This window comes from Strongylocentrotus purpuratus, unplaced genomic scaffold (assembly GCF_000002235.5).
Source record: "Strongylocentrotus purpuratus isolate Spur 01 unplaced genomic scaffold, Spur_5.0 spur5_scaffold_19, whole genome shotgun sequence".
Classification (NCBI taxonomy): domain Eukaryota; kingdom Metazoa; phylum Echinodermata; class Echinoidea; order Camarodonta; family Strongylocentrotidae; genus Strongylocentrotus; species Strongylocentrotus purpuratus.
Window position 1 is genome coordinate 15,400,977 of NW_022145604.1, and position 25,408 is coordinate 15,426,384.

Genomic DNA, 25,408 nt, shown 5'->3' on the forward strand with positions numbered 1-25,408 from the left:
AAATAAATCACATTTGTGATGATGTATTAATGAAGTTTGAATAAGTGAACAATGACAGTGGCAGAAATAATAATATTGGACAACTACTAATCAATGTTCTGGAGCTACACATTTAGGCCTTGTCTCTTTCTCTCCGCTTCATCTCATATTGCTTGTTGTATCAAAACAACCAAATCTCAGAACTATTGGTAAATACACGTATCTAGGTTATCTACATGCATGAAGGGCTTTACAATAGTTGTGTTTCATAAATGACTTTGGGGGAAGATTTTTTTATGATAAAAGAAATTGAAACAAATGTTTACTTGTAGTGATATGTGACACAAATATTGCAAGTCGCATGTCGTTTTGTATTAAACTGGGAGAGCCATTGGATGCATGGTAAAGGTTACATAACATAGCACATACATGAATCCTTTATATGGGAGGGGAGGTATTGGGATTCTATTCTATGCATTTAACCAGCCTGTGGATCTTCCACTCTCCTCTGTAAGGTTTTTTTTTATATAAAAAAAAATCTTTTCTGGTGTACTGGTTCTTCTGTAAATCTCAGTTTTTCTATGTATTCTCTAAGTATTCTACAGATCCTATCTTATTTTACAAAGGTCCCCTGTCTGCCTGAAAACACTAACATATTTGCTCTGCTTTAGGTACATTGTATAAGTAATATATCAGGAGATTTATGTATTAGCTTGCTTTTATTTTCTTTAAATGAAATTGATGTTTTTGCTTATTTTCCCCTGCTATTGTGTATGAGAAATGCTACTTGATCGATACCTGCTTGTTAAAAACCCCTGTGGTGACAGTGGTATGCTGTGTATGGAGAGGAGTTTGATCGGTCTTGCTCTATTTTCATTTGTTCCTATGATCTAAATGTGGGAGAGGATGGTAAAGTGTCTGGAATTAATTATGTTTTTAAACCTATGGCTCTATCAACTGCCTCATATCCATTTGCTATATTGACACATGTGTATATTATCTGCTGCTCATGTTATGCATGTACATATAGTCAAACCTGTCTTTAAGTGGTCACCCCTCTTGAAAGTCCACTTGTCTATAGTGGCCATAGATTTTGTCTACCTTTAGAAATAAATGTGTGTTGTAGAACCTGTCTAAAAAGGCCATAAGTCTACAGTGGCCAATTTTTTTTCTGTAAGTGGCTTTATAGACAGGTTTGACTGTATTAAAATATGAAATATTGCAATATATTCCCTTATTTGCTGCAATGCTGTTATAAAACATCTCATTTCATGGTATTTCCCCGTCCATTTGTGGATATACATGTATGTAATTTTTAATATTTTGTTGCATTGCTCTTATGTACCATATTTTTCATAACTTGCTCTTAAAGGTTTTTATTATGCTGGTGTACATGCATTCTGTATAGCATTGTAAATTAGAAAGCAGGTACAATGTACATGTATTTCATATATTCATGCTTTACACCATAACAGATGACCTTGTATCATTAATATATTAAAACATAAATGTGATCTTTAATCAGTGTATTGTAATATTGAAGAAAAAACATTACATTTTCCCCTATCTTATGGCTTATTTTTACCACAATACATTTCTTTATAAGTGACTTTTTTTTATACTACTAAGCAAAAGTTATAGAAAGGTTTACCAAAAAAATAAACTTATGAAAGACATGTAATATAATTCTTTTTAATAATGGAAAGATAATGCCTCAGAAATAATTACTTCTGATATTCATATTACAATAATCTGGGTAATTTCAAGATCATAATTATTTGTAATTTATTGAAAAATGTCTATGCCATTTTGTACGTATTTATGTATCCATACAAATTGCATTTCGTTATCTGATTTCTAACATTTATTTCAAATTATGTGTCCCTGAATTAAAACAATATTATTATATTAAACTTTTATTTTTAATCTAGGGTATGAAAGAGAAGACTTCTGATGTGAAAGCTTTTGCTGACTATGCCCAGCAGTACAACAAGTACAAGATTAAGATGCCTGAGCTACAGAAAGAAGTAGAATATGTCAAGTCTCTCTTTGAGGTGAGTCGAGGTTCAACAGCTTCATCATTATCTATTCATACTTCATGCTAACATGTATGTATAATGATAATAATAATAATAGGCATTTATATCGCGTCGTCTATCTAGACAATTCTATTCCGAGGCGCACAAGAAAAGTAGAAATAATGAGAGAGTTTGGATGAGTGTCATAGTGCCAAGTACAGGTATTGTTAAAAAAGATCAGATTTCAGCTTGGATTTGAAGGTCTCTATTAAAGGAAGTTATGATTCTCAAATTAAAAGGTAAATTATTCCAAAGAGAAGGTGCTGCAGCTGAAAAGGCCCTTTCACCACAGGCTACTCGCGTTTTGGGGATCTTAAGAAGATGCTGGTGTGATGATCTTAGACTAGGAGCTGGTGGTGTATAGGCATTCAAGGGAGGGGGAGGGGAAACATGTGGCCCCTCTTTTTGAGCCTTTGGCGTGCTGGCAGGATTCCCGCTTTGGGAACGTCCTGAATTTTCCTGTCGAAATGCAATGCAGGTACATGTAAATAGAGATAAGACAGTTATTATGATATGTATTATGGATGTCAAACGTACCCGGCAATCTATTTTGACCAAAAATCTCGCCTGGTTTTGGACAAAAATCAATTGGATCATCTTATTTTCAGAAATAATGAAAATACATTATATTTATGAAGCGCTTTAATATTAAATGCTTCTAAGCGCAAGAAAAAGAAGGAAGGAAAAGGAAGGAAAAGTGAGGGATACCAAAGAAATGTGGTCCAATGATTTCCATGTCGACACATCTCTATGTATGTAGGTGATCCGTCTCAGCTATCGTTCATTGACTCCGGAGGAGGAGAAGTGTGAGGAAGGGGTGTGGCAGAGCTGGGAGGCCTTCCTCCTTCAGCTTCAGGATGCTGCAGAGTTCGTCAACATGCAGACTCCCATCCAAATTGGCGACCTTGATGAAACCTACCAGGTAATTTCAGAATTTTTCACTTAAAATTTTATTTTTTAGTAGTGATAACACCATGAATGTTCCTTAAAGCCCATCAGCATCTGCACTAGTTTGGCCAGGAGGGATTAGGCCTCCTTGCAAGGTCACTGACAGGTGGTTATCTCATCAAATCAGCTTTCAATGAACATATGAAAGAGGGGACCATGGGGGACCAACGGTCACCGATGAGGCATTGTTTGCTATATAGAGGGCGCAAGTAGCTATAAACAGTGCAGTAGGGCTTTAAAGGTTTGCATGGTGAGGAAGATGAGTCAGAAAACAGGTACACCACATGTGTTGTCCTTTGAAGAACTGGGGTATTTTTTCTTGGAGGGATGTGTTAGTTCTTATAAAATCTTGTCAGGAGGCCACCTCTTTCTTCGATGGATCTACAAGTTCTAGTTGGAACTGTACCCATGAAAGAATTAAAAAAACAAAAAATTCTTTTAAGAAGTAACACATCTCTCAAAGAGAAAGGACTATTACACATGGTGTACCCGTTTAAGCTTTCCTGACTAATGATACTGTAGATTCCCATAATCTTTCTCAGTAATCTTCTTTTTTTTTAATCAATGTTCATCAGTATTTGCTAAGTCTACAATAACAGACTCTCATTCAAAATTCCAACATCACTGAAGATAACTTGAACCAGATATTTTTGCAACAGAAAACTGTTAGCATTGTTAATGATGGATGTTTGATTTGGGTGTAAGGAACTTTGAGGCTTTCCTATGATTCAATTATTAGTTGCATTAAACTTATGCAATTTATACAATTCATTACATTGTTAAAGATTCTTTTCTAATGGAAGTTTCAAGTTTGAAAGTGTATTTAGTAAATGGGGCTTGATGTTTTCCTAAGTACACAGAAACAGGAAAAATATATATTATGAAAAATGAAATTACGTTTGAGAACAACATGTTAAACTATTTCTTTGCTATTCATTATTTCAAATCAGCATCTATACAGTGAAGCCAAGAGGATCTCAAGTGAGGCTTCTAAAGGTATCTTCTTGTTTTCCTAAATACACAGAAACAGGAAAAATGTATATTATGAAAAACTAAATTACGTTTGAGACAACATGTTAAACTCTTTTGTATGCTATTCATTATTTCAAATCAGCATCTATACAGTGAAGCCAAGAGGATCTCAAGTGAGGCTTCTAAAGGTATCTTCTTGGATCCATCTCAGAACCCCATGATGATCTTGGACAAGCTCAATGAGGTAGGGTATCTTCATGTGTATTCTTTTCTTTAAGATGACCAATCACTAAAAAAAAAAGAAGCTTTGCTCTGTTTTTGTCTGGGTTGCATGCTAGTAAACTATATGTCCTTTGGCAAGACATTGATCTACGTTTGCCACTCTCCACCCAGGTGTTAAATGGGTACCCGGTAGGATGCGAAAGCTAATGTGCTTAGATTAGCAAGTGTGCGCTTGTAAAAATGTCGCCTGGCTGGAATGCTCCCCAGGGAGTGGAGAATGTGCATACATTGTGTGCGGGTAAGCCTTGAATCCGATGACTGGGGTAATAGTATATATATCTGTAAGGCGCTTTGATAGGGCCCTCCTGAAAAAGCGCCATATAAGAAATAGTTATTATTATTATTATATGAAAAGAGGGGGGGGGGGGGGGGGGGTTATATAACTCTATAGTCTAGTATAGTTATATAACTCTATACAAAGAAGGGGGGGACTGTATAGGGCTGTTATATGTGTCATTGATTTTGTTTTTTTAAATGTTTGAATATTGAAAAAGGGCAACTCCAAGTTATATGGTATCAATTGGTGCCAAAAGTATCATTTTACTTAATATTTGGTCTGATCCAAAATCTAGCAGGTATTGCAAACCAATATGATCATTATCAAACATTTCCCTCACCTGGAGACCCTCTGAAAGACGAGGGGGGATTTCTGGAAGGGACCATGGGTTTGCTGTGTGCGAGACTTGTACAACCATTAATGCTATTTCTACCAAGTCTGGTGTCAGCGAATTATGACCTACTGCACATGGAAACTGACTACCATCTCCCTTTAACTCTGATTTTATAATAAATGGGACTGTTTCTTCTTTCTTTCTTTCTTTTTAGCTCTTTGAAAAGTTCACCTCAGTGACCACCAGAATCAATGAGTGCAGTCAGCACAAGTTCAAGATCACCGGTCAGAACTACAATGCAACCGAGCTGACCGCTATGCTCCAGGCCATGACCGTCCGGTCCAAACTATGGAAGTTTGTAGAGGTCACAACAGGTGGCATAATGGATTGGAAGTACATGCTATTCAGAAAGGTCAGTCCAATGAGAAGTTGAAGTGTTTGCTTGCATGCATGTGTAAGCGTATTATAGAATCAGCAGTCCTTTAGGGAAGACTGCTTTGACATTTTCACTGCAGTTGTATTACTTATCCTACAGTGACAATTGTTCTGTGGTACTGACTTGAAATGAACTTTGAATTTATTATCCAATAATAAACAAATAACAATATGTATTATACAATAACATAAAAGGATACAATTTTAAAGGAAATTTAAAGAATAAAAACACTGTACTTGACCTCAACCTAACCTATAACTTAATCACAACCTAACCGTGCCTATATATTTGACATAATAAAGTCAGTTGAATATGTTGGCAGAGTAATTTTGTCTGCGTTCTATGCTGATAAACTCTCTGAAAAGAGAAGGCCCATGTGAATATGAGTCAGTGAATCGGCTATATGGACAGAGCAATGTTAATAGTCTAGGATGCAGATAGTCCCAACCATTTACAGTTTCTGGAGCTATAAAGCTGGAATTATAATTTTCCAAAGCACATTGAGGTTTCAAATCGTATTGTGATCTTATATCAACTATGTGATGTGTTCTTATTGTTATTACATTGATTTGAATGTCAATAGATGAATATGGCTAGTTCATGGAGGTGAATATGAGGCAGTGAATTGGTCATACGGATGAAGAAATTTTAGTCTAGAACGCAGATAGTCCTAACTGTTTACAGTTTCTTCGGCTAAAGCTGGAATTGTAATATTTCAAAGCACATTGAGGTTTCAAATCGTATTGTGATTTGAGCTATTCTTAAAGCCCCTCTGCACTAGTTTGGCATGGAGGGGTTAGACCTCCCTGCAAGGTCACTGGCAGGTGGTTATCTCATCAAATCAGCTCTCAATTAACATAAGAAAAAGGGGATCAACAGGTACCGCTTAGGCATAGTTGGCCATAAAGAGGGCGCAAGTAGCTACAAGTGGTGCAGTGGGGCTTAAACAGTGTTCTTATTATTGTCTTACTCATTCTTATCGTTATTACATTGATTTGAATGTCAATCCAGATGAATGTGGCTAAAGCTATGACGAAGGTGACAGACTGGCAGCAAGCCGCCGGGCAGCTGAAGCAAGTGTTGCCCCAGGGCGACCTTGTACTGGCCCATTGGTACCAGCTACTCTCAGACTTCAAGGAAGACTTGCCTCTTCTACTCAAGCTATCCAGTGATTGCCTGAAGGTATATAACAATTAATATTCTGCTTTTATATAGCGCCCAATACATCATCGATGTGTCTAAGCGCTTTACAGATATATTATTACCCCGGTCATCGGATTCAGGCTTACCTGCCCACAATGTTAGCACATTCTCCACTCCGTGGGGAGCATTCCAGCCAATCGCCATTTTATAATCCACACTTGCTCATCCAACCACATTAACTTTCGCATCCTACCTATATTCACTCTCTTTATGTTGCTTGAGGTGCAACGGCTCAGTGTTTGAGTAGTGGTCTCGTAACCAGGAGATCCTGGGTTTGAATCCAATTCATTCTCATTTAATGTTGCTTGACGCACAATGGCTCAGTGGTAGGGCAGTGGCCTTGTAACCGGGAGGTCCTGGGTTCAAAACAATTCACTCTCATTTAACGGTGCTCGACGCACAGTGGCTCAGTGGTAGAGCAGTGATCTCGTAACCAGGAGGTCCTGCGTTCGAAACCAAATTGTTGCGCTAGTCCCTTTGATAAGGCATCAATCCTCATTATCAAGTCATTATCAAAGGAATTGTATAAAGCAAGCAGAACAAGGAGAATCTGTGCCTGATATACATTTTCTTTGTGACAGTTTATTTCCAATCTATCTGTGGACTGTAAGTTCAGAGTTTTAATTGATCCGCTGCCCATGGTAATACTGAATAATGCTTTGAGCAGCTTCATGAACTCCAAACTTGAAAAGAACTATTAAAATACAGTTATTATAATTGTCATTTCTATTTCAAGTCTCGGCATTGGAAGTCCCTCTTCTTGGCATTGGGGCAGTTGTACGAGCCTGGGCGCCAGTATTACGTCCGGGAACTCCTCTCCTACAATCTGAGTGAGCACAGCTTTCAGATCAATACCATCTGTGCTGGGGCTACGGCAGAGTTTGATCTGGAACAGAAACTGGTGAAGCTTAGGAAGGTCTGGGAAGAGAAAGAGTTCAAACTTGCCAAGTACATCGCTCCAGGGAAGGAAACATTCGGTGAGTAGCTTGTTTCCGTGGACTGCATAATGAGAATTTGATCTTTTTGTTGTTGGTGGTGGCGATAAAGGTGGTGATGATGATGATGACAGTGATTGTGATGTAGTGGTGGCGATGGTGGTGGTTTTGGTAGTGATGATGATGATGATGATAATGATGATGATGATAATAATGGTAGTGGTGTTGGTGCTAGTGATGATGATGATGATGACGATGGTGGTGATGATGGTGATGATGGTGGTAGTGATGATGATGATCTTGGTGGTGGTGTTGTTGATGGTAGTGATGATGATCTCAATATTTATTGATTTGGTGGTGATGGTGAAGCTTATAAAGGTGTTGAGGAGAAAGAATTTCTACATGCCAAGATAAATTGCACCAGCAAAAGAAACATTTGGTGAATAGATTGCTATCATGCAATAAACTTGATCTTTATGTTGACGGAGATGGTGGTGGTGTTGGAGACAGTGACAGTGATAATGATAGTGATGGAGGTTGTGATAATGGTGATGCTGATGGTGTTGATGGTGATGAAGATGATTATATGACAAACACTATGATGATGAAAGTGGTGTTTTTTTAGTAGTAAGTAGTAGATGAAGGTGAATCAGATTTCAAAATGAAATAAATATGCCAAATTGAACCCATTCCAGAAAGCTGTAGGCAAGCTACTATGAAGCGTAATTTTAATTTTGTTATAGGTGTGAATTGCTTCAAACCAGACACTTATGCAAATTGTGTAAATGTATATCAATTCCTTACTGCCATATAGAGAATTCACAACTTTGAAATTCTGCAACAGGGCAGGTCCAAGCTATTTGGATTGTGACGTACGGGACATTCAGAGACTTTAAACAAGAAATAACAACAGATGAAATTATTTATATGGCTATCTTTTCGTATGAGTCTGTGGCTATTATGGGCTAGTTCATTTGTGGAAAGTTTTACCAACTCTTTAATTAATTTGTAATGTAATTAATGAGCTGTGTGACGTACGGGATGCTGCAAACCGCCCATAATAGCCAAAGACTCATACCAAAAGATAGCCTTATAATTAATTTCATCTGTTGTTATTTCTTGTTTAAAGTCTCTGAATGTCCCATACGTTACAATCCAAATAGCTGCCCAATAATGATACATATACATGCTCTAATACCTGCTTTTGATTTCCTAGTTTTACTAAGCTCGTAATGCTTAGCTACCCACAAGTTCCATGTTTTGTGTTTCCCATTTATCCCAACTTTCATCTCTTTTGATCACTTTTTCCAGACTTTGAGATGAGTGACAAGAAAGGTGGGAGGAAGTCAATGCCTGATATGTTCACACTGATTGGACATGAACAGCTCAAGTACCTTCTAGAGGTGAGTCGATTAGTGTCTGAAAAGTTCAACTTCAGATCAGATTGGATTTTAAAAAAGTGATTAGGGTTAAGAGAATATCATGAGTGATGTAAAATCACTGAACATTTTGAAGTGCATGAGATGGTGAAACAGTAAGTACCTTCTAGAGGTGAGTCCATTGGTGCATGTCTGAAGAGTTCAACATCAGATTGGATTAAAACAAGTGATTAGGGTTTAGGGAATAACATGATTGATGTAAAATCATTGAAAAGTTTTTGATTGCATGAGATGGTGAACAAGTGATTACCTTCTAGAGGTGAGTCCATTAGTGCATGTCTGAAAAGTTCAACATCAGATTGGATTAAAACAAGTGATTAGGATTTAGAAAATATCATGATTGATGTAAAATCAGTAAATAGTTTTAAGTGCATGAGATGGTGAACCAGTATTTTAAATTGATTTGATCAAAATACTTTTCTAATTTCCATTATGATTCTTAAGTGTCAATCTATTTAGTTTTACATTACTGACCCCTGTCTTTGAAACAGTTTGGATTAATCGCAAATCCGATCAATTGCAGACTTACAATTTCTTATTTCTGTTGTACAGAGGACTGGTTGATAACAATTTATAATTGATTATTATTTATACTGTATGTCTAAGAAAGAAGGGGCTGTGTACTTATAAAGCTTGACGTCATATGTCATTATGGACAGGATAATATATATGATAGCGTTATTACATGTACATTTACAAAGAGCCTTGTCATAAGATACTAAGCGCATAAACAAAATATGCTTACAAATTTTTTTTTGAAAGAGAACATTATCATACAAAGGAGGCGAGTTGGCTCAGTCGGTTAAACATCTGCCTGTTGAACCAAAGATCCCGGGTTCGAATCTCACATAGGCAGATGACTGAAGCCTGCGTTGTGTTACCGTGCCCCTCCCCTTGTTCATAGACGCAGGCTATGTTAAGTGGAAAACACTCTGTCCCTCGGATAGGACGTTAAATGGAGGCCCCTTGTAGAGAAGAGTCACTACCTTTGCATGTTAAGAACCCACTGCACTATTCGTATAAGAGTAGGGGGAAACCCCGGTGTAGTGGTCCACCTGCGCAAACCCTAGTATAGTATGATACTACTCTGTAAAGAGGTATGTACTCAAAATGGAAGAAGAATAAAGCTTTTAATTAAACCTTTGAATAACCTTTGACCCCTGTTTTACTGATTACAGGATAACCAGCTGACTCTTCAGAGCATGCTTGTGTCCCCTCACCTGGCTGACCTTCGACCTGAAGCGGATTCCTGGGCTTTGACCCTCAGACAGGTGGAAGACGTGTTGGAGCTGTGGACCGTCTGTCAGAAGAAGGTATTAAACAGAAGGATTTTATGTTTCTACATGAATTCAATACAGTGGATTCACAATCCGCAGTGCCATCTAGTGTTTAGTCAATTATCCAGCGTTAAATTTTGTACTGATTCCAAAATTTTGTATTGACCCTACTCATGACATGTTGGTCATTTCAACCACTTTCGGGGGCTAAAATTGACCATCATGATCACAACTATTAGTCAGGGATAATTTTTCAAATCACTATTATCAGCAAAGGAGATTTAACGGGCCTATTCTATGTAAACATTGCTCCGATGCTAGAAAAAGTAGTCAAATTAAGGCATCGACAACAAAATAGTAATTTAAGTCTTTGGCCCAAAATGACCATTTGTATTGATTTTTGTCCAAAATCAGGTATGTAGGAATTGACATCCACTATCTGTTCATAAATGTGCGCTGATTTTATGGCAATTAATCTCATTAAATGAATTCACACAGTTCGGACTTCTTTGATAATTTCGTTCGGTGGCTAGCGCAGCACTGGTTGAAAGATATCGACCCGTGAGCTGAAAAATTGGCCTGTCGCAGCTTGCCGATGGGGGCACAGTTAACTGTAAATGGCTAACATCACTTACATATTACATGAATGGGAAAATAAACTGGTCTATTCAATCTAAGGAACATTACTACAGATGCAATGTCACAGATACATGTATCTCGAACACCCAAGACTGTTTTGAACTTACCCTTCACCATATCCATAACGCAGGTCCCTTCTCACATTTTCTCTTGTTATCTCTCTGCAGTGGTTATACCTAAGCCAGGTCTTCTCTGATGAGATTGTAGGAGAGAGTCAGTCAGATCTAGCCAAGCAGTTTGAGGGTGTCGACCAGAAGTACCAGGTGAGTGCCTCACAGTTTCCTACTGCAGCCAGTGGTGTAGTTAAGGAGGGGGGGGGGTGGTTTTGGCTGCCAATTTACATACCCCATTTTCAAAGGGGGGGGGGGGGATGAAGGAAAGGGAGAGAGGGGAGGAAGCATGGAAATATGATACTTCCCCATCCTTACCTTCCGGTCAGCTATGCATATCACATTAGTATGAACACTATGGATGAAATGTTGTGGCTACAAAGGACATACTTGTATGCACTAGGCAAGCATTGTATCTCATCCTCTCACTTGAAAGGGATGTGAACGATAAACCATGCATTGAAGTAAAAATAAGCCATTTGTGTGCAAGTTACCTGCATTGGGACAATTTCAAGATTACATGAACATTAAAGCCCCACTGCACTACTTATAGCTATTTGCGCCCTCTAAATAGCAAACAATGCCTAATCGGTGACCATTGGTTCTCCATGATCCCCTTTTCTTATTTTAATTGAGAGCTGGTTTGATGAGATAACCACCTGTCGGTGACCATGCAGCGAGGTCCAATCCCTCCTGGCCAAACTAGTGCAGAGGGGCTTTAACCATACTTTTCTCTATTGTCTCTGCTTCAGGAGTTCATCACCACCGTGGTTGAAGACCCAAAGGTCCTGTCTGTTCTGAGTAAGAGAAAGGGCACCAAGGGATACAGAGAGCTACAGGGAGATAGTCTGACCAAACTACTCAATAATCTCATCAGATTCCAGGCAAGTACTCAAAAGAAACCTAAAAAGGATACTTTTAGAAAAGCATGACTGTATATATAATTGTATATTAATATCTAGATTTATCTGTTGAATATGATTTGATTTATATGTGACAAATATCTTTCTTACATTAGCTGTATTCCAAGGCAATGTTAAGCAATACAAATGAATCATACTCCACTTTTTTCATTTTATTCATCACTTTCTATCAGTCTCTAGAATTGTAGAATATCCTTTTGTTTGACAACTTGTATTGGAACAGGTTACAATAGAAGTTCTATTACATTCCTCCATTGAAGATGGAGATTTGGAGTACTTTTTAAATTTTAAGGAGTTTTTTTTAGATCAAAATTATGCTCACATCAACAGAGTAAAAAAAGAAGTAAAAGAAGAAAAAAAACAATTCCAAGATCTTTCTTAAGTTACATGACATTTCTTCTTTGCTGTACATCAGGGCCATTTCTTGGCCTTTAGGGTTATCAGGGATATTATAACTTTATATCAATTTCAAATCTGTACTAAGGAGATAAGAGATTGTTAGTTTAGGATTGACTGGAGGACTTCTGATCAATCTGGATCATGTGCAATTCTTTCAAGGCAGGGCTCAGGCTAATGTTTTAGCAAATTTCTTCTCTTACATGACATTTATTACTTTTCTTTATATCAGATTGACATTTTAACCAACTTCAGCCACCAAGTACTCCTTTGAAACAGCTCTTCAGGAGCACCCACATCTGGCCTTCCTCAGCAATCATGTGCTTAATGATCTCTTCTCTAAACAAATCATATTTCTTCTTTTTCTTAATATCAGGATGAAGTTCTAGCCAACCTGGACCCATTCTCAGCCACCAATTACTCCATTGAAACGGCTCGTCTGAAGTACCCACGTCTTTCCTTCCTCAGTAATCATGAGCTCATCGATCTCTTCTCGAATTTCAAGGACAGGGCTAGGTGGATCCCTCAAGTGAGGGCGCTATTTCCAGGAGTCCGTCATCTAGACTTTGAGGCTCCGTCGAGCTCTGAAGAGGGCATGAGTGCCCTTGATCTGCTGTTGAATGGTGAGGATTTAGTCTGGTTTTAGATGATTCCTCCTGTAGTGATTCCTTTATAAAAATTAATGCAGGACTGCACTACTCGTAGCTACTTGCGCCCTCTATATAGCAAACAATGCCTAAGCTGTACTCGTTGTTTCCCATGATTCCCCTTTTCTTATGTTAATTGAGAGCTGATTTGATGAGATAACCACCTGCCAGTGACCATGTAGGGAGGTCCAATCCCTCCAGGCCAAAATACTGCAGATGGGCTTTAATTTCATTTGCATAGTTTTTTTTTAGATCAAACTTTTTTTGTTAATTCAGTGTATGTGTAGTCTCCATCAATTCATATGCTCTGATTGATTTGATTGCAAATCCAAATTATCATCGTACATTATGTACAGGTAGTTTCAAATTCGTTTAGCAGAGCTCTCAGAGAAGCTCACCAGTCCTTTCTATAGTTCTTCTTAACTCTTATTCTTTGGAATAACTTGACCTATAAACAAAATAAACTTCTTTCTTTTAGCTGACAAGCTTGAAGTGACAGCCCTTCGAGGGTGTTTTGATGAACGTCTGAGCCTGATCTCTCCTCTACCTTCCAAGCCCTCTCCTCCCACCTGGCTCAACTCCCTAGAGATATCGATCAAGACTACCATGGGAAATACACTGCACTCATGCCTGGAGTCAAGGCTAAGAGAAGGTAAGAATACTAACCTTTCTCTCTTAAACCCCCCTCGCCCCAAATAAATAAACGAGGCACGATGGCGCAGTGGTAGAGCAATGGTCTCGTTACCGGGAAGTCCCGGATTCAAAACCAAGTTAATGCGCTATTGCCCTTTGGTAAGGCATTTATCCTCATTACCAAGTCCCTTGGAGAAGACTTAAAGCTAGCGCTAATGTCAGCGTTCAGTTCTCTCTTTTGCTCTTTCGGCCTAAAAAAAACTGATTCTGATTAGACCCAGGTTTGAAACTGAGTCACAGTCAAGAATAGTGACGTTAAATGTCGGTCCCCAGAAGGAAAATAATCATATCTGAATACTGAATACATACATGTAATCTGAATGATACATGTTTGTAAAAACCATGTATAAAAGACATTTCTTTACATTTATATGATGATTTTTAAACGGAATGAAGCATATCCAGACACCTACTCCCTGGACATCCACCCCCCGGATAACAACTCCCAGTCAACTATCCCCGAGGACAACTACCTTTCTAGAGCAACTGCCCCCCTAGGACGACTACCCTCGGGCCAACTACCCCCCGGGACAACTACACCCCGGGACAACTACTCCCTAGGATAGTTGTCCTAGAGGATGGTTGTCGTAGGGGGTAGTTGTCCGTGGTAAGTTGTCAGGGGGGTAGTCGTCCTAGGGGGTAGTTGTCTGGGGGTAGTTGTCCGGGGTGGATGTCCAGGGGGTACAGTAGGTGTCCTAGAACCGGAATGAAAAGATGGTGCTTTCGAATGCATCGGTCATGATATGTAGTTAAACAGAGTTTGTCCATACGCCCACAGGCATGGTGACTGGAGATATCCTGTCAGAGCTGAGTGCTTTAGAAGAGAACCCTACAGCAGACCCTGACGTAGAGGCTCAGCTCAAGAAAGCTGTTCGTCAGAGCTTTTCCCAATGGCTGCTTCGTTTCCCCTCGCAGTGTGTGCTTACGGGGGAAGCGGTGATGTGGAGTAGAGATGTGCAGCCGGCCGTCAAAGAGGGCGATCTTAAACAGCTTGCTCAGATAAGGTAATTGATGCTTTGGGAACTACGCTTATAAGGGCTTTATTAATGTAGTTCCCCATTTCATTTTCTAAATTTGTCTATGAATTATTTTGTACTTTTTGTATCAATGCAATTTTTTAATCCAGAATGAAATAAATGAGAATTGAATTGATTTGATTGTCTTTTCTCTCTTATTCCCATTTCCTGTCATGCTAAATACTGTCATAAATATGATGCAATGATCCTGCAACATATGCTCTGGCAGCAATGTCTTCCTGTTAATCTCTTAAACTAACCGAATTTCCAATAAGAACACGATACCTAGCCCTATCCCTAATCCTAGAGCTTACCTAAAACCTTATTGCAACCCTAACCCTAAACCTAACCCTGTATCTCTGATGAAATGCTACTGGAGTGAATGTTGAATCGCCAAGAAAGTGAACTTAACTACCATCTTCTCAGTATCTCCTGGTATATCTGATTGGGATGTGCAGGTTTACCGGCACAACATGGGGTTTTTCCCTACATTTAATGAAGAGTGCATTGGGCTCTTGATGTGCTTGATTACTTTCCTGCACTTTGGACCTCTTATGATTCACCCAAGGGTTATATTTTACCCCAAGACAAGTTTTTGTTTATTTGCCTAACCACAGATCTCACAATTGTGTGCATCAATAGATTTTTATTTCTTTAAAAACTTGACAGGGATAATCTACAGAGGCGTCTTGATCAGTACAGCCTGATCTTGAGAGAGAACTGCCAGTCTCAGGTGTCATCAAACTCTGCAGCTCGTCTTCAGATTCTGATTGGCTCTTTGATTGAGCAAGGCATGCACCATCGAGACATCGTGGAAGGTAAACATCTTAGGCTAAGTAAGGCAGATTAAGTTAAACCTGGTTTAACTGCATCAATGAGCACGAGATATCAAGTTCTTTTTTAATCTGTACAAATTACTGAAGTTATAATCGCGATGCTAGAGAGCTGATTGCAAGGAACAAGGCTTTGAAGGAATTATACATCCAACCCCACAGTGTGGAGAAAATGGATGATATTCGGAACTGATGATGATGGTAATGATGATGATGATGATGATGATGATGATGATGGTGATGGTGATGATGGTAATGATGATGATGATGGTGATGGTGATGGTGATGATGGTAATGATGATAATGATGATGATGATGATGATGATGATGATGATGATAATGATGATGGTGATGGTGATGATGATGATGGTGATGGTGATGGTGGTGGTGATGGTGATGGTGATGGTGATGGTGATGGTGATGGTGATGGTGATGGTGATGGTGATGGTGATGGTGATGGTGATGGTGATGGTGATGATGATGATGATGATGGTGGTGATAACGATGATGATGGTGATGGTGATAATAATGATGATGATGATGATGATGACGGTAATGATGATGAGCCTTTCAATTCATTCTTATATGAAAACTGACTTCCCCAATTTTAGAAATTGCATCTCATTGTTCACAAATCTGTTAAAGAAGAGAGAGCTCTCAGACAAAAACTTTTGAATGGAGGAAGCTACTTGACTGTGACATGGATGTCAAGAGATTCATGTGTACTAAGTCAAGAATTAAATCATTGAATAAGTTTTTTTTCTTATTGTTCAAAGAAGAAAAACTAAAAAAAGTCTTACCAATTTTTTTCTATTTATTCATCCCATTGTTAACAGATCTTTTAAAGAAGAAAGAGCTGTCCAACAAGGAATTTGACTGGAAGAAGCTGCTACGCTACGACATGGACTTCAAGACAGTCCTGTGTGCTCAGTCAGTGGTTGAACCCGACCAGGAGACTGGGAGGGAAGCTACTAAGTCCACGATTACCATGACCGATGATGTTTCCACGATAACAGATAAACCACAAACACGAGGTATAGCACATACACTAATTTATAATATTTGTAATCCCTCCCTCGGATAGGACATTAAATGGAGGCCCTGTGCAGAGAAGAGTCAATATCTTTGCACGTTAAGAACCCACTGCACTATTCATGTAAGAGCAGGGCAGGCCTGATAAAAACCCGATTTAAATCGGTTTCCCGATTTTTTTTATTTTTCCCGATTTTTTCCCGATTTTTTTTTTCTTCCCGATTTAAAAAAAAAAAAAAAAAAAGATTTTTTTTTTTTTTTTTTTTTTTTTTTTTACCAGATTTTTTTTTTCTTCCCTTTTTTATCCTGATTTTCCTGATTCCCCCCTTATTTTCTCTATTCTTCCCTATTTTGCCCTATTTTTTTCTCCCAATTTTCTTACTCGAAAGGGGGGAATGTTGTTAGATGCCGTTTTTTTCCCCGCGAATCGCCTTTTTTTTTTTTACTCAAGGGGGGCGTGGTTGAGGGGAAAACAAAAAACCTATTTTTTTTTTAGTGCTCACTATCACCCCTGGAGCAGGGGGAAACCCCTGTGTAGTGGTCCACCTGCACACCCCAGTATAGTACGACAATACTCTGTACAGAGGGATGTACTCAAATGGAAGAAGAAAGAAGAATCATAGAAGATGCATATAGGAGACGCAGTCAAATTTATTGTGTTTATCCATTTTAGAAAAAGAACACATTTTGCCTATTCTAATATTCTAAAACTAGTATGCTATTATTTTGTCTCCTAAAAATATTCTATCTTGTTCCTTTTGCAGAAGCTGCTTTAGGACCTCGTACCAAGACTGTGGTAGGGACAGGTTTTGCGTTCGGGCCTCTGCGGGTGTCCCAGCTGGGAGCCACTTTCTCTTACGACCATGAGTACCTGGGGCCTGGGCCTCGCCTTGTGGCCACTCCGTTGACCGACAGATGCCATATGAGCTTGACCACTGCAATGAGGCAGAGACAGTGTGGTGCGGTCATTGGTCCAAATGGTGTGGGAAAGACGGAAACAGTCAAGGAACTGGCCACTGTGAGTTGGAGATATTTAACTCGTATTCAATATTGTTTAGAATTAAATGAGGATAGCAGTTCACACAGAGAATAGAATAGTTTATTTAGTCTTTTATTGTACTTTTGTTTTTCTTTTTTAAATTTTGTTTAAATGCAAAGTTTCATAGTACAGACAAATCTGCACAATATGCAATAGAGAGCTCAAAAGAAGCAAAAGTAGAGGCAGGTAGACATAATTATTAAAAAAAAATATTCAGGCTTTTAAAATGGAATTTTTTTCAGTGGTCTTTATTAAGATTTGGTATTGATGATCAAATGTTCGCTCCAGCTACAATTGCTCCAGGCTTTCATTAGTAAGGTTAGGCCTAGGCTGAGGCTTAGGTTAAGAAATGGGGTTAGTTGTGGTGTTTAGTCCAGGGTTGAAGTTAGGATTTCAGGAAGTTTAGGTGGGTCGTGTCTTACTGTGATGGTTGCCGTTGACTCAGGTTTGACTGAAATACACATACACAGTTCAATTTTATTTAATTCCCATAAAAGCATACACATTAATGAAGGGTACCATAAAGACCAGGGCGGTCTTGAAATGGCTCAAATGCAAGAGCAGAGTATATTGACACATTTACTTACCTGAATATGCAACAACAACAAAAAAAAAACCCAAAATAGACGTTGAAAGATTAAAAGATGTATTAACACAGATTTTATCTCCTACCTCTATACTCCTACAGTTTATGGGACAGAATCTAGTCACGTTGGACTGTGCAGTGGACAGCAGTATCGTGACGGTCAGTAGGTTCCTAGCAGGAGCGGTACAGAGTGGTTCCTGGATGCTCTTAGACAATGCTGACAGGATGACACATGGTGAGTCTGATTGATTGATTGATTTTACCTGATTGCAAAGAAAAGAAAGTATTTATGTACATGTATTGGTTAGAAACCTAGGGAACCCATGGTTTTAAGTCCTATCCACAACTTTTTTAATGTTATGGATTAATGCATTGTAAAAAGCCGTGTACACATTGACTTGGTTTTGAACCTAGAACATTTTGGTTACCAGATCACTGCTATGCCAATGAGCCATCATACCTCCTCCAGTAATATATTTAGTAGTTGATATCAACGAGGTTTGAATGGTACATTGTGCATGTATTTCCTGTGTGTTTTTTTAAATTTAGTTTGCTGAGGCTGACATTGCGTAGGATGTATCAAGTGAAATATGTATGTAAAGACCTCACGGTACTCTGTACACTGTAACCTCAAAAGAGCAATATATTAAGAATAGAATATTTGCAGGATTGATTTTGCGGAATATGTGAAAATAGAGAGATAGAGAGAGAGAGAGAAATGTACAATGTACCGTATTTGCCGGCGTAAAGGCCGCACCGCCGCATAGGCCGCACCCCCAACTTTGACATTTCGTAGAGAAAAAAAAAAAAAAGACCAAAGAAAATAATTGTAATTTTCCCGTAGAACTCTATTTTTCCTACAAACTAATACCAAAATTATCAATCATTTTATAAATAAATAGGAAGTTTACCTAAAAAATGATCGTAATTTAGCAAATCTTCATCGATTTTTAGGCAGATTAGCACATTCATGAGACACTAGAGGGCGCTTCGCATCCATACAGAAACCTGAATGGCCAACCTATCGCAGGGTGGAAGCATGGTGGAAGGATGTATCTTTTTTATAATGTTATCCGGTCTTACCCCTATCGTACCGTCAAATGGAGAAAATAAACAAGCTTTTGTATTGTTATTAGAGATCTACCGAGGTTAGTTTGTCGCTTTAATTAATTAGATAGTCTCAATTATAATTCAGATTTATCTTACTGAAAAGTTAAGAACACCGATGATTGCACGCTGTGAATCTCCGAAGGTGCGTTGGATTTGTTAGCAACTCCAGCCCCGTAGCTCCCCACCACAGAGTGTGTGAGTAAGGTACCAAAATCATACCTTACTCACACACTCTGTGGTGGGGAGCTACGGGGCTGGAGTTGCTAACAAATCCAACGCACCTTCGGAGATTCACAGCGCGCAATCCATCGGTGTTCTTAAGGACATTTTTACAACTTTACAAGTACGAGTTTCTGGTCAGTTTTCTTCTTATTTCTTTGGTTGCACAACGATTAAAAAAGATAACTTCTTCAAATTTGCTGCTGACGTGGTACAGACTAGATCTTGTCCGATGTGTTTTCAAGTCAATTTTGTTAATATATTTTATTGTATGAAGTTTTGCCGCACCCCGACTTTTTGATATTTTCTCTTCCAAAAATACTGCGGCCTTTACGCCGGCAAATACGGTACTACAAAAACAACACAATTATTTATGTTATATTTTTGGAATGGCAATTACTTGTAACATTGTATCTTGCATTGCAGGTCTTATGGCAGTGATAAGTCAACAGTTGGAGTATTTATGTCATGCTTATCACATTCTTCAAGATACAAACTCCCTCTACAGTCACAAAGGAGCCAGTAAACATGACTACAAGGTAACTATCATTTCCTAATAGGTTGTATGTGCATTGGCTATATAAATGAATAGAAACATTGTATAGATCATATCACATAATGATATAAATTGATACAAAGTTTCAAATGGCTTTATAAATTGTACCCTGGCTTTTGCTCCAGCAACAATCATTTGCACTCTGTGCATTCAAGCACACTAGTGTTTTTGTATATAATTCCATATGCACAAATGTTAATTGTGCTTTGTACTGAAAGTGATTTCCAGCATGTTTTGTTATTTTCTTTCTCTATGCTGGTCCAAAAAAACTATCTGCTACATGATGAACAATTCAGATTATCCTTTAGCAGGTTTCATTGAATATACTGTACTGTACCTCTAGTCTTGCAGATCATTCAAAAGGCCTATTATAGTACTACTTGAAGTGCATCCATTATTACTGGTGATCAGTTATAAAATATATGAGAAATACATGAAATTTATAAATTTGAGGAATATTCAACCTAACATCCTTACATGAAATATATCAGAAATACATGAAATGAATAAATTTGAGGAATATTCAATTAAACATGCTTACATGTATTTTGTGCACATACTGTACATCAATGTCGACAATGAGTGAATGTACATTTATCCTAATATGTTTTGTATGTACATATTTCTAATTTGTATGTTTCTTGTAGATTCCTGAATTCAGTCCCAAGAGAAGGCACTCCCTAGCAACGCTTCACTCCTACCAAGTACGGGATGAAAGCCACACCCAGCGACCAACAACATTCCCATCATCTCCAAATGTAAGTCTGATATTTATTATCGAGGATTTAAAGGTAAAGACCAGTATTGGAAACGCCCCAATTTCAAAAAATGAAATGGAAGCTCTCATTACCAATCATGTGAAAGAATATGTTTTGACTAATACATGATGATAAAAAATTTGCCGTGAAACCGCCTACTAATTCATATATTTGGTAAATTTGTTTCTCTCATGGTCTGTGAGAGATATAGGGTAGTCCCATATACATCTTTCTGTGTATAGTGCTTGTAACTTTATGAAGAATGGGCCAAATTTCTTATCATTTTGATGATTCCAGAACCTTGCAGATGCTAGATGCTAGATGATCAACCTTTTCTGATCGATTCCACAACGTTTCTTGCACAATGCAATCGCATGACCATAACTGGTCTTTACCTTTAAACTGTCACTTTTTCATCATCCCTTTCATGGTTTCTAATCGTTTGAAGGAAGACTGAGGATCTATACAAAAAAAAATGATATATGCATTTTTAGGGAGCATTTAGCAGAGAAGATATGTAAATTTGAGAAAATTTCTTTTTTGTTTTAACATTTTGCTGTGGATTACACATTGTGCACACATCTTTACACTTATAGCATCTTCCAGAAGTCACTTTGACTACAATTCATGAAAGAGATTTGTTTTATACCATGGTGTAATCTTCTTTAAGCCTAGTTGTACAAAGTATAGTGAACAGGCTTTAAACGCATAGAAACATACAGACACACATTTTAGGCCATAATGCGGTCCAAATTTTGGGTTATATATTTCGCGATATTTGAACCTACACTGTACCCCGCCCAGCCCCTCCCACCCGTGAATTTAGGCCTTTACATTTGAATGCATCAGTATATTTTGTGATTCGTTCAATACTCTTTACAACTACAGGAGAAGCATGGACCATCCGAGTTTGACGATGTGTTAGGGGACGAGGATGAAGGATGCGATGTGGGTCAGTTTGGGAAACGACGCCACTCCATCTCAAAAGCCCAGTCTACCCGTGGAGACCACTATGACAGTGATGTCCCAACCGTACCTCTCTTCGTAGAGATGCAGGGACCTGGTAAGTTTGTTTAATAAGCTTTGCAGACATGACGTTTTATGGAACAAATGATTAAGGAAAGAGAGATAGATAGGAACTGGATAATGAGAGTGGAAATTACCCCCCCCCCCAGAAGAAAGAAAGAAAATAACAAGAGGAAAGATAAATGAAGACTTATCTACTTCAGTAAATTGCAAGGTATTTTATCCCAGACTTTACTGACTTTGTTAGAGATTTCAGCATGCCTCATGATTATGTAAAATTGATTGCCTTTATATCAATATGGCTTGGATCAGACCAAATACATATAACAAAATGTCATATTCTATGTAACTTTCTTTATTAATGAGGGGAACACGAAAAGTTCTAATACTTTGGACTTGCCTTTTTCCGCATAAAGACATGTGAGGTCAAAATATATTGAATATTCATTCAATTTAACCCATGTTGTAAGTTTAAATAGGTTCGGTTCACCAAGTATTTACTCTGCGAAAGATATATGAATATTGATCAAGTTGCTATTTTCTTAGTAAGACCTGTTTTCATGTGAACTGTACAAATCTTATTTTTTGTTGTTGTCATTGTTAGCTTGATCCATACATCCTAGACCATTTAACATTATTTATTGAAAGTTTGCAAGCACATTTTAAGTGCCTCCCTAATATTTGTCATTGTGCTGGCAAGTTCCTGCGATAGCAGTTCACTCATTGTTCTTGTACAATCAAATCTAGTAACTGCAAATTAATCAAAATATTTGATAATGGATGAAAATACTTGCAAGAAAACTAATACATGTTGACACCATTGAAACCATTAATATGAACAAATATAAGAAACATTTCCATGCTTTGCCTGTATTCACATTAACATTCTACCTGATTATAAAATTATTGTTGTTTGTCGCATTAATAAACATGGCTGTAAAAAAAAAGTCATAAATGTAAATCACAAAAATATTATTATACTATTATTGTTGTCTTTTCTAACCTTATTTTTACTCTACAGTTATGTATGGAGGTTGGTAATTGTAACATAAACTCATTATGCATGGCCAGTATTTAGTTAATGCGTAGATTAATGTGCCTCACTCATTTTGCCAATTAGTTATGAATAACGTCACCCAGACAATTTAATACATCATGTATAATTGATTCATCCATCGTAGCATAGCTATACAGTCAAACCCGATTTAGCAACCACCTGCCTAAAAAGACCACATTTGTTATTTTCAATGAAAATGATTTCTCATTAAAACCTGTACTAAAGAAACCTGTACATGAAGACCACCTGTCTATAAAGACCACTTTCATATTTCCCTTGAGCGGTCTTTGTATAGTAACCATACAGGTATCATAGTTGTCTGCAATGTATGCTTGGATTAAGTAGTAAGATACACTTGGTCAAGCCAATTGCTGCTTGTAAATAATTCTTGTCTGAGAATATGAACTTAGCTTTGGATTTGAGTGCTATAGTTAACTTCAAATTGGACTATAATTGGCTCTGACATTCAAGCAAATTTGTAGAGCTGGAGAGAAATATCACTGCATTTATAGCAAAACATCCTGTGCTTTCCTTATCCTGTTACTGTATGTGTTTCAACTCATTTGCTAGTAGTATCCCATACGCCCATGAACCTTTTCTTTTCTTTACTAGTATTATGATTATATATCCGTACACAGTGTGCACTTTACAATTTTAGATGCAGATCAGATGCCTATTTCAATATGCTCTAGATATAATGCAACTCAGCTTTGTCATCACTGTCTCTGCTCTCATGTCTATTGATCTATCATATTTCTTTATATTTAATCCCGTATTAGGAATCTTTTATTTAGATAGATGTACATGTAGATGCATATGTATAACCATTATGGCTTCAATTTATTTTCTAGTAGTATCCCATTCTCCCATAAATCTTTCCTTTTCATTACTAGTATTATAATTCTTTTACAGTAGGTTAATTAACTTACTTTATTATTATCGAGTTTGTAAAGTGTATAGAGACATTCCTGTATCATGCGCTATGAAAACATAATGTTTATAATATCTGTCGTTAGTATTATTATTATTAGTGCCTTTCTCATCAGGGGTAGTTGTGTGTGTTGTAGATGTGGACCAAACTTGTTGTGATTTTGATTTTAGAGTCACAGCAGTAGAAATTTCAGATATATTCAATTCAATTCAATTCATATTTATTTCATTCCAACAGAAAGATAAACAAAGTTATTACATTCTTTCATACATATTACCATCATTCGTTCATTTCTTCATTTCATTTACTTTTATTGGTGAAACAAAACATGATGAAAGTTTGTAGAATAACTGTCATATATTTATAGCTGTTTTTATCTGGCATCTCCAATCAATCCCCATACAGTGTTTATGAAATTTGAAAATGAGGAACAAGTTTTTTGTTTTAATCACATACATGTAAAATTGCAGTTAGCCATTTGTCTCAAAATTTTATTGTAATGAAGGAATTGAGAGGAACTTCAGAAGGCATAGATGTATATTAGAATATCAATGAAAAGGGTTGGGGTTCGGCATGGTTTTTTTATTAAGAGTAAAGAAAGAATTCTTAAATCATCATTTTATAGGTCTTGCAATGCTCGTTCAATTATGTAGCTATAAAATTTGTTACACTAAGGCGATGATACGTATGATGATATGTAAGTATGAACATACATGATATGTATGTATAAAGAAAACAAAAGCGAAAAATGAAGTTGTGGAAGAAGTAAAAGAAAGATGATTGATTAACAAAAATCTGCTAAAGCTAGGGTAATAATTTCCAAAGCTCTTTGGAAGTGCATAGAGATGTTATTTTATAACGTATTATGCGCTATACAAGAACTGAATATTACTATTATTATCATAACACAATTGCTTTAACATTTGCAGCGATGATCAGACGCCCAGCATCTCGGGACAGTCTTATGGACTCTCTAGAGTTCAGTCCCCTACAGCAATGGAGCTACAAACCCCAGCACTGTGGCTATGTCAACTTTGACTCCAGGATGGTCCTAGGCAACGTCAACTACAACTGCTTCATGACGGTCAATGCAGGAGATGCCCTTGCGAATCCAATCCCTGATAGCCTTAAGGTATATGTCTAGCAGTATTTGATTTGATTTGATTTGTTTATTTCTGTTTGATTTTCTTTTTGTTTTGCAGTTTTACAAATATATAACGAAAAAATCATTGCAAATTGTATACATGATAAAAAAATATATGTACATGTAGAATAAAGTAAGGCTGGCTGTAACTAATAAAAACATCAAACAGGAGGGTTGACAAAGTAAGCAAATTAAGCTTGATAGCATGACTCACCTCAATGGATACATACATGTTATAATACAAATATGGAAGAAAAAATATTGGTAAAAGAGAGATAAAAAAAGAAGAAAAGAGAAATATGGGGTGTACATCATGATTTACAGATGTATGTACATGTAGTAGTAGGTTTTCAATTTGATATATGAATATAAAAAAGAAGACGCACATTTGAATATTTGATTGATAAGTGGGTAATTCGACAATAGACCATTTTCGTAATGTACCCAAATCTCTTGCATACGTCTTTGTTAAGTGCCTCGATACAAATTATCTCATTCATCTGTTACACTTAATTGTATTTCAATAGTCAGAA

At 37.4% G+C, this 25,408-nt stretch overlaps 1 protein-coding gene across 1 annotated transcript in view; it reads left to right on the plus strand.

Annotated features, from left to right (window-relative positions):
* The window catches only part of LOC100890248 (dynein heavy chain domain-containing protein 1), a 58,492-nt gene that overhangs the window by 22,582 nt on the left and 10,502 nt on the right, over nucleotides 1-25,408 (plus strand). Inside the window, exons 20-41 of the mRNA XM_030989800.1 lie at nucleotides 1,911-2,033; nucleotides 2,818-2,979; nucleotides 3,956-4,001; nucleotides 4,166-4,221; nucleotides 5,085-5,282; nucleotides 6,318-6,488; nucleotides 7,246-7,486; nucleotides 8,756-8,847; nucleotides 10,062-10,196; nucleotides 10,967-11,062; nucleotides 11,662-11,793; nucleotides 12,605-12,851; nucleotides 13,354-13,527; nucleotides 14,347-14,572; nucleotides 15,254-15,402; nucleotides 16,254-16,451; nucleotides 17,214-17,467; nucleotides 18,177-18,309; nucleotides 19,830-19,942; nucleotides 20,607-20,717; nucleotides 21,606-21,780; nucleotides 24,661-24,863. Of these exons, the coding sequence (XP_030845660.1) occupies nucleotides 1,911-2,033; nucleotides 2,818-2,979; nucleotides 3,956-4,001; nucleotides 4,166-4,221; nucleotides 5,085-5,282; nucleotides 6,318-6,488; nucleotides 7,246-7,486; nucleotides 8,756-8,847; nucleotides 10,062-10,196; nucleotides 10,967-11,062; nucleotides 11,662-11,793; nucleotides 12,605-12,851; nucleotides 13,354-13,527; nucleotides 14,347-14,572; nucleotides 15,254-15,402; nucleotides 16,254-16,451; nucleotides 17,214-17,467; nucleotides 18,177-18,309; nucleotides 19,830-19,942; nucleotides 20,607-20,717; nucleotides 21,606-21,780; nucleotides 24,661-24,863 (3,435 nt within the window). The remainder of the gene's footprint in view (nucleotides 1-1,910; nucleotides 2,034-2,817; nucleotides 2,980-3,955; nucleotides 4,002-4,165; nucleotides 4,222-5,084; nucleotides 5,283-6,317; nucleotides 6,489-7,245; nucleotides 7,487-8,755; nucleotides 8,848-10,061; nucleotides 10,197-10,966; nucleotides 11,063-11,661; nucleotides 11,794-12,604; nucleotides 12,852-13,353; nucleotides 13,528-14,346; nucleotides 14,573-15,253; nucleotides 15,403-16,253; nucleotides 16,452-17,213; nucleotides 17,468-18,176; nucleotides 18,310-19,829; nucleotides 19,943-20,606; nucleotides 20,718-21,605; nucleotides 21,781-24,660; nucleotides 24,864-25,408) is intronic.